This window comes from Gadus morhua, chromosome 5 (assembly GCF_902167405.1).
Source record: "Gadus morhua chromosome 5, gadMor3.0, whole genome shotgun sequence".
NCBI classification, from domain to species: Eukaryota; Metazoa; Chordata; class Actinopteri; order Gadiformes; family Gadidae; genus Gadus; species Gadus morhua.
Genome location: NC_044052.1, coordinates 18,941,721 through 18,955,453, shown reverse-complemented (window position 1 = coordinate 18,955,453; position 13,733 = coordinate 18,941,721). Strand labels below are relative to the sequence as shown.

Sequence of the window (13,733 nt, the reverse complement as noted above, 5' to 3'; positions counted from 1 at the left end):
TTTATTTTATTAGTGAATGCAAAGTCCTTTAGCCAATCAGTTGCCTCTTGATCTGCTGTATGAAGGGTGACAAGTCCTCCTTTAAGTTGTTCTGGTACCGATACCAGTATCAGATATTCGGTATCAGGTGTAAGTCTCTGCGCCGACCCGATAACATCACATGACTAGCTCCTTTACTACACGGGTATAGAACATCACAAACACCGGCGGTGTTATGCTGTGTCCACTAACGGTCGTAGGGTAACATCGCTAACTGTCGCACTCAGAGACGGAGCGGGAACCCTCGGACCAACGGTCGAAGGGTTCCACTCCTAAACCAGGGGTTCCGGGTTCGATTCCCCGATGACCGGGGGCCGAACACACCGGCGACCCGGCGGAGCGCTTCCGCGGGGGACTCACGTTGACGATGACGTTGAGCGTGTCGTCGTTGGGCAGAAAGACACAGACGCAGCGGCGGTCCTGCATGGCGCGGTTGTTGTGGAAGGGGAGCTTGTTCATCTTCTGAGTGGCTGCCGCCGACGACCCCCGACCTCCCGACCTCCGACCTCCCGACCCGACCGGGCGGCGACGAGCGGGGTCAGTGAAGCGTGGGCGGGACCCTGGTTGGTTCAGCTGCGGCCGAGGTCGGTCAAACCAGCGGACCAATCGGCGATGGCGATGCAGGGCATGGGGGCGGAGCTTGGTTGGCTGTCGCTGTGGAGACACAACGGAGGAACGTGAAGGACGGATCTCGATCTAAAGCGTTGATTTACCTTCAGGGCATTCAGCAGACTCTTTTATCCAAGGCGACGTACAAAAAGTACATTTGTCAGAAGAAGAGAAACAGCCTTACAGTCATTGAAACATGTTCCAAGCATTAACAATTGTGATGTTAACCCGTTCCCCGTATAAAACAAAGACCGCGAGGATAAGATGCTAAGTACTTTTTTTAAGTGCCAGGACGTACAACACACAGTAAGTGCGTAAATTAAGTGCCAGGACGTACAACATACAATAAGTGCGTACATTAAGTGCCAGGACATGCATTGGATATCCACTGTATTGTGCACTGGCCAGCGGGTTGGAATCGAACCTGTAACTCTACCAGTTAAGGGAGACGGGGGCATCTTGGAAGCATGGAGGAAGTGTGTGTTGTTGTGATGCAGTGCTCATGAGTAAAGAGAGCAACACATTTATAACATTTATTGCAGGGTTGGTTCAAAGTGGAAAACGAAATTGTAAAGTGTGTCACACAATGGCGTCTTAGCAGAACAAGGCCTGAAAGGAATCCCGAAAGCAATAAAGTAGAATAACTACGACAAAGTCTCACCCCTTTTAAGTGTGTGTGTGTGTGTGTGTGTGTGTGTGTGTGTGTGTGTGTGTGTGTGTGTGTGCGCGTCTGTTTGAGTGAGTGTCTTTGTGTCCGTCTGTGAGTGTGTGTCTGTGTGAGTGTGTGTGTGTGTGTCTAGCTTTCTAGAACGATGAAAGGAATGCAGAAGCAGGGCATGCTTTGTGTGTGTGTGGGTGTAAGCTTGCGTGTACGTGTGTGCGTGCGTGCATGAGTGAGTGAGTTTGTGTATGCGTGTGTGCGTAATATGTACACACAGTCTTGCGTGGTACTGTCTTAGGCACGTGTTACTGCACATCGGACGTCACTGGGGGGGTTTGGGAGCGTCAGGACGGACGGAGGGAATGATACGAGAAGATAAACACGAGGAAGACGGCGGAGAAGGAAACGGAGAGATTAGGTGGGAGGAAGGATGGACAGATTGACTCAAGGACAGAACCGTAGAGAAGAACGGTAGAGAAGAACCACAGAGTAGAACCATAGACTAGAACCATTGGGTAGAACCATAGAACTAGAACCACAGAGTACAACCATAGAACTACAACCACAGAGGAGATCCATAGAACTAGAACCACAGAGCACAACCATAGAACTAGAACCACAGAGTACAACCATAGAACTACAACCACAGAGGAGATCCATAGAACTAGAACCACAGAGCACAACCATAGAACTAGAACCACAGAGGAGATCCATAGAACTAGAACCACAGAGCACAACCATAGAACTACAACCACAGAGCACAACCATAGAACTACAACCACAGAGTCCAACAGAACTACAACCACAGAGGAGATCCATAGAACTAGAACCACAGAGTACAACCATAGAACTACAACCAGAGGAGATCCATAGCGTAGAGCTGGTGGAATGTCTTGTCGTCAAAGGCTGTAGGAGGGAGGGCTCTGGGCTCAGGCTTGCCCGCTGACTCACTCCTGACGTGGGCTGACTCCCCCCCCCCCCCCCCAAAGTTCACACCTCCCGACCCAACAGCCCTGCAGTGCATGTTAGGGCTGTTTGCTTGGGCTGTTAGCCCAGCAAACAGCATCAAAGTGAAGAAAGACGCATGTAACTGAGTAAATCCATTTTTTTGTACTTGGTTGGGGGCGAAGGCATTTTTTGATCAGGGATGTGTCAAAAATCAGGAAAGAGCTATCGGGTGCCATTAGGGAACGAACACACGGTCACAATTTCCCCATTATGGGATGTTTTGGACAAGAAACTGGAACTGCGGCCGTCATTTCTTTCAATCATCAAAGGTCCTCGCACACGTTTGGTTTTGTCGTGCTGGCTTAATGCTCGGTCTCCGTCTCCCTCCCACGATCTTTCCCTTTCTCTAGTTCGGATTCTAACTCTCGCTTTCTGCCTCGCTTCCTTTCTTTCTTCCTTGCAAGCAGACAGACAGACAGACAGACAGACAGACAGACAGACAGACAGACAGACAGACATAAACAAAGACAGACACACACAAACAAAGACGGACACACAGACATGCTAACAGAAATACCATAGGCACGAACACTCACACTCACACTCACACGCACACGACTAACTGCTGTGAGGAGTGTGTAGCCTGGCGCCTGGAGGGGGAGGGGGGGGGATCATGTGACACCTTCAGGAAAGGTTTTGAGTTGTCTCAGGTGAGACAACAATAGGCTGTTAAGGAACCATTCAGCCCCATAACGGCTTCTTCCTATTGACACCATTAGCCAGGGAAGGCTTCACATTATCCCCCAGGACGACCGGCCCAACGAGGAGACCACAGGGGGGGACTTTTATTTTGACACTCATTAATGAGCGTCTCTTGTGTGCTCTATTAAGAGGATATTAGGATGTACTTAATTAATCCCAAAAGGCGGAAAATACAGGGGGATCACGAGGATTAAAGAAGACATAACTAAGCGAAATAAAATAGGTAAATTAACAACATAACTGCAATATAGATGCAGGAATAAAAGCGCTGCGTGTTAAAAATATTAATCTGTGTGTGCTGCTTGTTCATTATAACTCCGTTCAGGTCAAAAAAACAATTAAAAGAGCGTATAAAAGCCTCCACCAAATGGAATGCAATTCCTGTTTATTCATGCTCTCATCACCTGCCATCTAACCCCTAAAACTAAAGATATGGTGCCTCTGACCCGGGGTTCAGCGGTACTTGAGTCCCTCTCAATCGGCTACAGTCCGATCCTAATCCCAGTGTAAACACACGGGGTGGGAAACCGTGTTGACTCCACGGTTATGGATGAGGCCTCTGAGAACAGACACGCACACACACGTACACGCACACGGACGCGCGCGCGCGCTCAGGAGGTAGAGCAGTTGTCTTGTAACCGAAGGGTTGCTAGTTCGATCCCCGGCTCCTCCTAGCTGAGTGTTGATGTGTCACTGAGCAAGACACTTAACCCTAACTGCTCCTGATGAGCTGGCTGTCTCCTTGCACGGTTGACTCTGCCGTCGGTGTGTCAATGTGTGTATTAACCGATGTAAGTCGCTTTGGATAAAAGCGTCTGCTAAATGCCCTAATTGTAATTGTAACTATTTTAACTCACACACACAGACACACACACATGGACCCTCTACCCTAGACCATGGCACCGCAGTAACACACAGGGATGTATGCACATAGATACCTGAATATTAAAGGTTTAGCGGTTGCCATGGAGATGTGGGTGGCCTACCTGTAGAGCAAGATGTGTTGTGTAAATTACATAACACAATAATCAGTGTAGGTCACTTGGGGTAAATGGTAAAATGTGGACTGCATTGATATAGCTCTTTCCTAACCAGTGGCCACTCATAGCACTTTACAATACGGCCCAACATTCACCCATTCATGCACACATTCACACACCGACGGCGCCGACAACCAAGCAAGGCGACAGCCGGCTCGTCGGGAGCAGTTAGGGTGAGACGTCTTGCTCAGGGACACCTCGACACTCGGTCATGAGGAGCCGGGGATCGGACTGGTGACCGACCAACCAACCCGCTCTGCCTCCTGAGCCACATGCCGCCAAAAGTATGCCTGTAATTACGACGAATGAATTGAGATGCTGTTAGCTTCACGTAGCAGCCGTTAACTTTGACCCTATTAACTGAAACATAAGACTACTTTAAGCGGCCCAGCTAGCCAGCGTAACAGCCCTGCTTCGGACACTCGCCTCTGGGTGCCAGCGAGTGTCTAACCCCTGGGGGTCTGCTGCAGAACGGTGGAGGTCAGAGTTACTGAAGCCTCGGTCTCACACACACACACACACACACACACACACACACACACACACACACACACACACGCGCACACGGCTTTGCACCCAAGAGTAACTCTATTTATAGTAATGTGTACACGTGGGTGAAATGCACAGGTGTATAAACAAAAAAACTTAACCCGCACATACATATCTTACCCCTAAATATATGGTATTACTCCCACGTGAACACACACTAAGGTTAATGAGGAGATGATCACATGACTCATCCCTCCATCTAGTCCCATCCATCCATCTCATCTGGAGATTCCCTCCATGCATCTGTCTCCACCCATCCATCGTTCGTTCCCTTCATCTTCCGTATGTGTTTGCGTTTGTACGTTTGTGTGGGCACTTCATTAAATCAGTGCTTCCCCTCTTCAAAGGGACGTAAACAATGTCATCCGCCAACACACACACGCACACGCAAACGCACACACAGTGTTTTGTGTCCCAGCCTGCCGCAGCAGGTCTGAGGGATTGTGTCAACGTGGCAGAGCTCTGGGTCTCAACACACTAACGGTCTGCGTTCCGCTCTCTCCAAGTCTCTCTCTCTCTCTCTCTCTCTCATGGGCCATCCCTGTCTCCCTCCCTATGAGTCTTACATATTCTCTCCTTCTTTGTTGTATGTTCTCTCTCTCTCTCTCTCTCTCTCTCTCTCTCTCTCTCTCTCTCTCTCTCTCTCTCTCTCTCTCTCTCTCTCTCTCTCTCTCTCTCTCTCTCTCTCTCTCTCTCTCTCTCATGGGCCATCCCTGTCTCTCTCCCTATGGGTCTTACATATTCTCTCCTTCTTTGTTGTATGTACTCTCTCTCTCTCTTTCTCTTTCTCTTTCTCTCTTTACTAATATAAATAAATCTCTCTCTTTTGCACACTTCATCTGCCCTGTTCTGTCCCTCTCAGCTGTAATAACGTGTGTTAACGTTTACACAGACGAATGCATAAAACACGAATAATATACTGAAGCCAAATTAAACAATAAGAGCAATTTATCTATGCAAAGCAAGTTCAAAATGTCTCTCTCTCTCTCTCTCTGACATCAGAGGGGCGGGGGTGTCTCTCCCCCAGAATGTTCCTGGCCTATGATGATGTTGTAGCTAAGGAACAGCCCCCCCCCCCCCCCCCCCCCCCCCCCCCCCCAACCCTGTAGGGGACACAGCCGGCAGTGCACGTGCTCACAGCTCCCCTCCGCCCCGGTGATGTCAACATAACGTGATCATGTGGAGGTGTGGAGGATGGGGTTCTGTCGCAGGTGACACAGGGGCCAGGGCAATGAAGAGTGTGCTCATAACATTTTATGGATAGTCGGATATGGATGGATATGGATAGTTTAGATTTGGTTTCTCTGCCGTGACTTAGGGGTGAGGAAAATAAAGTGGTATTTTATGGATGTTAAGCTTAGATTTGTTTTGCTATGAAGGTTATCTTTTGAATTTGAAAGTTTCGGTCCAAAATTTTTTTAATTCAGGGTGGTTATGTTTTTAAATAAAGCTGTGCGCTTTATTTTAAAAAGTGTGTGTGTGAAGCCCTTCAAGTTCAGGCTATGGGCTGACAGCTAACTGAGAGAGAGAAAGAGAGAGAGAGAGAGGGAGAGAGGGAGAGAGAGAACAGGGGACACAGAACAAGGTCAAGCAAAAGAAAGATGGAGAGAGAGAGGGGAAGAGGGAAAGAAGCTGAATTAAAGAGAAAATAAGGCGAGGAAAGAGAGGCTGTGAAAGTAGAAAAGGAGACAGGACGGAGGAAAAGAAGAGAGCGAGGTGGCAAGCGGAGCGCAGGATGAGGGAAAAAAACAAAAGAACAGAAGAGGGAAAAAAGAGGGAGAAACTGCTGCAGTGGGGAGAATTCCACACGAACATCTGCTTCTCATTGCAACAATGGAGGCCTTTGATTCTGGCCACACACATAATTAGAAACACCGTCGGCGTCTCCATCGCAGCGCCGCTCCCGACGCGACGGCTAACCTGACGTAACGTCCAGCACTGCACATTCGACCCTGACGTCTCAGAAAAGGCTCTGGGAACCGGTGCGGTCGCTGAGGTCGTCGTTCCATTAACGATCAGTGGACGCTTGTTTTAACCTCTTTGGCGTGCAAGAGGAGGAGGAGTGATGTCAAGTGTTGATTGCCGCTGGTTATGGCGTCTGGGAACGTTTTCCCCTTGTTTTAGTCATCTTTTAACGGTCTTTTAAAGATCACGAACCAGCTTTTCTTACTTCGAATTCAGCAAAAGGTTTGAATGACAGTTTAAGGCCCACATTGATTTATCCTCTGAAATCCTCCCACTGCACCGTACTAAAACACACTGCTGTCTCCAAGATTCACCCCAGTATCTGCCTCACCGCAGGGAAACGTTGCTCTCCAAAATGACGCCTTTTCTATCATAGGGAGTCCTGCTATCGCTGAAAGAGATAAGCTATATTTGAACACGTATGTATTCCATTACTATTTGAAGGAGATTGAGAATTTGGAATTAAACTAGATTGACCTCTGTTGATGTATTTTACCTTTAAGAATATAACTGCCATTCCTCAAAACGCTATGTTCACAGACCGATATTAAACATAACCCCTGACCGTACAGAAAGGAAGGATGAACCATTAGACCGACAAATTACACCTTAAGAGAATGTTTAGCATTTCTGTTAGCATTTCTCCAGCGTGTCTCTGCCAAGCAGTGTTTAGTCAGCATAGGAGGAGGGCTGAGGCTGAGGGCTGGAGTCTCTACCCCTTCATCACCACCGTCACAAGATGGCATTAGCATTAGCTGGGGCTTAGCCGCCTCAGGAAACTGCCCCCGCTTGCTTTTCTCGAGCTGGCAAACTGGAGAAGAGCTGAGTGGAAAAACACGACTCCAGAAAATATGGATGTTTGGTTGTTAAGTATGTGTACGAAAACATCCCCACCACTAAGTGTAGAGGAGCAGAGGAGTCTAAACATCCATGTTGTGTGTTTTCGTAGGGTCGCTCTAGTGTCAGGGAGGCAGTGGTCAACACACTTTGACGTTACCATACCGCACCTCTGTCCTTTTATCGGTCTAAAAGAATTGAAAGGATTTAGAGACTAAGATTCTTCTTATTGGAGAACAAAGGACCATACATAAATGTATTTCAACATTGCCAAAAAGCTAACCTTGAGAAACTTGATCTGCGACTTCGAACTAATGTACTGTACAAGCAAACATGAGCGCTGCATTGCAGTATGGACAAAATTCCCTATAATTACATTGACAATACACTTTTCCTCACTGACCCCCACGGGCATAAGAGAATGCTAGCATGGCACACTATCGGTATACTTCCGAGATATGCTTTTATCTTTAACCTGTGTGAAAGCAGAGCTGGAAAAACAGGCGGGTAGAGGAGAGAAGGTGAACAGGCTGGAAGGCCTTGCTTCCCACGGTCGTGATCTCCGACCATCATCCAGTATCTGCTTGTTGACTGTCAGAATTCCTTCCCGGTTTCCCCCACTAACTGCTAGCAGGGTCAACAAGATGTTTCTGGCCCAGACTGAAAAACAATAGCCTGATAGCAGCGGGGAAGGACTTTAACAACCAAAGAACCGACAAAGACGATGAATCAAAACGGCATCTTGGTGTTTTAAATTGGAAAAACGATGAACACAAAATGTTCTTCCTCTGAATCAATCTTTTTTTTTCCCGCACCTTAAAATGAGTAGAACAACGTTTGCCAGAACTTACCATTGAACTCCTATTTCTGGACATAATGCCATGCATACCTCCTAACCTTTTGGAACAAAGGTCCCACATGTTACCCTTTTAAGGTCAGGTTGTTTGCTGGCATGGTGTTGTTATTTAAAACATCTGACATTAGGGAGACAGATGCCATGGTACTCCGCTGCACACAAATACCTCAGAGCTACTGTATTTACCATCTATTGCACTGGTCCCAGCAGCCTCATCCCAATGGAATTTTTGTCCAAGACTTCCTGTACTCAACAATCCGATTAGCCTCCTTCCTGACATGACTCGAATGCTTTAGAAAGACAGGAGCGGCCTTTCAGCTAATGCTGTTATGTTTGTTACAGAAGGTCTCAACGGGCGAGGGGTTATAGTAGAACGTGGGACCCCATGCACCTACCGGCCATCTTGGTTCTAAACGCTTGCTTGGTGGGTGGAATTGAATGCGGAGGGGAGAGAGAGAGAGAGAGAGAGAGAGAGAGAGAGAGAGAGAGAGAGAGAGAGAGAGAGAGAGAGAGAGAGAGAGAGAGAGAGAGAGAGAGAGAGAGAGAGAGAGAGAGAGAGAGAGAGAGAGAGAGAGAGAGAGAGAGAGAGAGAGAGAGAGAGAGCGAGCGCACAGTGGGAAAAATAGACACGACTTTGCTAACAACTAATAACAAGACCCTATCTGTCAGCAAGAATGTTACCCCGCCACACACACACAGCTACACAGCTCAGAAGAAACCTGAGTCCGCTATATGCGAGGGAAAAATAGACAAACATGCAGACGGACAGGCAGACGGACGGACAGAGAGTAAATAAATCGTTTTGTTTATTTATAATTATCCTATTGCATCTTTGACATCGTAAGTGGAGAACAAATAGAGACACCGTAACGGAGCTCTGGTACCAAAAGGTCTACCAGTTATCTTGGTTCTCGATCTCGAGTTGGAGAACCGACGCCAGAGCGGAACTACCTCCAAGCAGAGATCATGCCAGACTTCCCCTCACATCTGGCTCCAATGTGGGGTTTGAGCTAGGACACGGTACAAGAGCACACACACACACACACACACACACACACACACACACACACACACACACACACACACACACACACACACACACACACACACACACACACACACACACACACACACACACACACACACACACACACACACGTGAAGCACTGGTGCTAGCGGACGTGTTGGAACAGGGCTAGCTCCAGTTCCCCCAACCCGCAGGCGGCCTTTAGCTAGCTTTGGATGCGGGCCGCGCACCGTTTAAGCTAGCTAGAAGTAGCAAGAACCACAGGAGCTCCAACAACACAGGCTTAAAATAGTGTGGGGAGGGCTGGGAAGAAGGCATTAAAAAAGGAACTGTTATTACTCCTACGCCCCAAACCATGATGTTTTCTTTCTGTTTCGGACAAACGTCTTCCGTTTGGAGGAACCGGTACAGTACGGATCGTTAAGGGGTATTTGAACGGGTAGATTTAAGACCAAGAACTGAGGACTGTGTATTAGATTAAATGTTTTCAGTCGAGTGTGTTCCCATAACATCTCTAGCAATTAAAAACACAGCTGCAAAGCTTTAAATTGAATCTCTTAAGTTGGAGACAAAACTAAATTCGAGTCGTATCGTATATTTTAGTTTTGGGATCAAACACAGCCCATTTCCTCTGTGAACTGATTGAGTTTGACACAATCTAAACACACAACATTATCTGTAAGGAGAGCCCGCAGATACACAAATCGACCCCCATGTTTAAGAGCACTGTTGTAACTGTACAGGAAACACTGCTACTGTAGTACAACGGATACTGATAAAGTAATCGCAGAGCTAAGTAAGTAGCAAATGCATGATAAGCTATGCTACAGGTATGCAGGGGAAATTTCTCTGCCCCAATTCCTTGGAGCAAGAAACATTTTCCCCAAAGAGGAGAAGCTCGGAGTGTAAAAAAAGTCTGAGGCAGAAGGAGTGAGAGCGAGAGTGAAAGGAAAGATAGAGAGACGACTGAGCTGAACCAAGAACCTGTCAGAACCAAACCTCCAGCTCCCAAGGTGACAACAACCAAAAGGTCACGACTGGTGGATCAACCCTAAGACTAGTAGAAAGGTGTCGTTCTGATTCCCAGAGAGGATGTATGAAGAACAACCTCCCTCTCATTGATTCAGTGTTCGATAGAGCCAGAGATGTACACAAACTCAGGAATAGTTTTCATACAGGGAAACATGAATGATGGTCTAATACTTAGTTTTGCTCTGGCTGCCAAAAAGATGGAGGCGGTCGTAGCTCAGGAGGTAGAGCGGGTGTTTGCTAGTTTGATCTCCAGCTCCTCCTAGCTGAGTGTCGAGGTGTCACTGAGCAAGACGCCTCACCCTGACTGCTTCTGGTGAGCCGGCTGTCGCCGCCGTCGATGTGTGAATGTGTGTATGAAAGGTTGCAAGTCGCTTTGAACCAAAGTGTCTAAACGCCCTAGATCTAAATATATCTGGGGTTGAACCTCAATGTCTGCAGCCTTATCAACGGAAAAATAAAACTCAAAACCCTGAGTAGTTCTGGATGAAGCGCGTGCTACATGGTCAACATGCTGCATCACCCCCTACCAGCCGCATGTGCACGTGTCTACATATTCATGTATTCACACCCTGACGACGGGGAGCGTGTGCGAGGGGGGCCCAACCTGGTGCCGCACTTGGGGAGATTACCCCCCCTGCTGCTGGTGTGTCATTACATCATTATAAGGAAGCCTGGGTATGCTCGTAATAACACAAGCTGTGTTCAGTGGAGTCGGGGAAAATGCTTATGAAGTGATCCTCTCTCTCTCTCTCTCTCTCTCTCTCTCTCTCTCTCTGACCATGGAAAGGCCGTACGCTGAGTCTCTTAACAGCTGAGCTCTGCTGATGCTCTCAGACACACACACTGGCATGCTGCATCACATACAAACACACACATGAATGTGTTATGAATTCAGATTGGCTATATGAAACAGGCAAACACACACACACAGTAATGAAGATAGACACTGAGTATGGGACAAATACAAAAACACACACACAAACTAATGAAGATAGACTGTATGAAATGGACAATCACACAGACCCAATGTGAGGGCAAAGTGTCTGTTACAAACAGTAACAGACACACAAACAGACACAGTGTCCTCAATATAAACAGTATAACACACACACACACACACACACACACTACACACACGAACAAACACACTAACACACCGAACACACACAATTGAACACCTTTGTTCACATTTCCTCCTTGTTTCCTGCAGCTATTGTCTTCCTGCCAGACGACACTTGCCCCCCCCCCCCCCCCACACACACACACACACACACACACACACACACACACACACACGCACACGCACACTCTTTCTTTCGATTCCTCTCTCTCCCTACTTCTCTCCATACCACCCATTCCTTCCCGCGGGAGAGACCTGTTATCTCTTGCCTTGATTGCGCCACTCGGTGAAAACTCTGTCATGATAAGCAATAAAACATTCTTTAATGTTCTGCTTAGAGTTCCCCCGCTTTCCCCTGGCGGGCGGTACGCGTTCACCATGAGGCCGCAGAAGGTCTATGATCACCCGGCCATGTGTCCAGGATGTCTGCGGACACTGGACACCAGAGAGGAAGGGCTTTACCCCGGGCATGCGGAACGCGCTGAACGAGCAGTTATTTCCATCCATATCGTACTATTCCCGACTACTATTACATTGTTGTGGTGTTTTTGTTATTGTTGCTGTTTGGTAGACCATTCAACTGTTTACACGGCACTTTCAGCTAAAACGACTGAAATTCCAGACGCAGATGTGACACTGCGGTCGCACTGCCGGAATACTTTTGGGCAAGAGGAAGAAATTCCGAGCTGCAGTGAATGGAAGCGGCCCGACGCTTTCATGGTCCCGTTACTGCCATTTGTAAAGAGGTGAAGACCCACGAGCCAGTAGTAGACATCTATTATCTGATGTTAAAGCGAGGAGGGAATGCATGGGACTCCTGAGTTCCAGTTACTTTGAACTCATAGAGGTGACTGAATGCCGCTGCAGAGTATCTAGTTAACTAACAACGTCAAACGTGTTTTATCCCAGCCAAGCTTAAAATAAAAAGATTTAACTATAAATACCACCCTGGGATGTCAACGGATTATCGTCCAAGTAGCCTGTGTGTGTGTGTGTGTGTGTGTGTGTGTGTGTGTGTGTGTGTGTGTGTGTGTGTGTGTGTGTGTGTGTGTGTGTGTGTGTGTGTGTGATCCTGCCTACTACGCTGTCGTAACGCGGTCGTCTTTTATAGAAAGCAACATGGTAATGTAGGATTGACCATATCAACTAAACCGTGTCTACAGTCAACGATTAAAATAGACTTATTAACGTACACCACAACGGACGTGTAGTAGTCTACATCCTCTATGCACGAGTACAGATGCATCATAATGTAGTGTATTTAGAATAATTGTAGTCCTTAAACTCGCAGCAGCAGAAATATTGTGCTGAAACTACAGGATTATTGCGACATTTCTTGGACGAAAATGTGTCAGCATCATCATGGGTAAAGTAATGAACACATGAAATATCAAACTATAACTTTTGCGCCGTTATTTCACGTTACACAAATAGAAATATGCTGAGTGTCCTACGTGTAGAGCACCACACTGTTTCTGTAAAGCCCTTTAAAACGATTCAAAGAGTTGGCTTGAACGGGTTTACAGCCTTGATGTGAGCGGAGGAATGTTGTGAGCTCCCCATTGTGAACTAGGCTACTACTATGGGATTATAAATACTCTCCCGGAGTGAAAAATAAAACTCACCTTTCATTTAATCTAAAATAACTCCCTCGGAAACGTTAATCCAATAAATCGTCGGGTTTATAAATCAAATCCAGAGTTTAGAAGAGACTTCGGAAAGTTGCAGGCGAAACGGACGATGCGACGGCCGCAGCGAACGGGAGGCTCTTTCTGAACCTGGGAAATGAAACAAGTCGGTAGGATACAGCGTGCAGAGGTGGACCCGCCACACGAGGGACGACAGAGAATAATTGTAGTTTGTTATAACCGAATTAAAAACAGGTTAGTGTTTAAATATAGGTCTTTGAAGTATTATAATAAATATAAGTAGGGATTTGTTGTTTTAATGTAATGTTAACCAAAAATAATGTAAATAAGTATGATACAATAACTCGTTCTCCCCTCCCGTTTGCGTGATATTTGGTATGGCCCACGTCTGGCACCGCTTCCATTCCATCCGACTCCCCACTGCCGCATAATCTTGGAAGTCATCCTGGAGGGAAATAGTGACCTCGTCGTTCGTGATATATTGCTGATTAAAAGTTTAGTGCACTCCAGTTGAGCACTGAGTTTAGACAATCTCAAGTTATTTCTTGTCGTTTTGTTTTATGGCCTATGCCTTATGTTCCCGAAAGCAATTTATAATGGATAGAATATTTGAAATAGGTTCCAGGTAATATTCTTTCC

The 13,733-nt window shown here is 47.0% G+C and overlaps 1 protein-coding gene across 1 annotated transcript in view; it reads right to left on the bottom strand.

Annotated features, from left to right (window-relative positions):
• The window catches only part of frmd6 (FERM domain containing 6), a 34,044-nt gene extending 20,809 nt beyond the window's left edge, over positions 1 to 13,235 (bottom strand). The window contains exons 1-2 of the mRNA XM_030357070.1: positions 13,071 to 13,235; positions 400 to 693 (exon numbers count right to left, since the gene is read on the bottom strand). Of these exons, the coding sequence (XP_030212930.1) occupies positions 400 to 498 (99 nt within the window). The 5' untranslated portion in view covers positions 499 to 693; positions 13,071 to 13,235. The remainder of the gene's footprint in view (positions 1 to 399; positions 694 to 13,070) is intronic.
• Between the last annotated feature and the right edge of the window lie 498 nt (positions 13,236 to 13,733).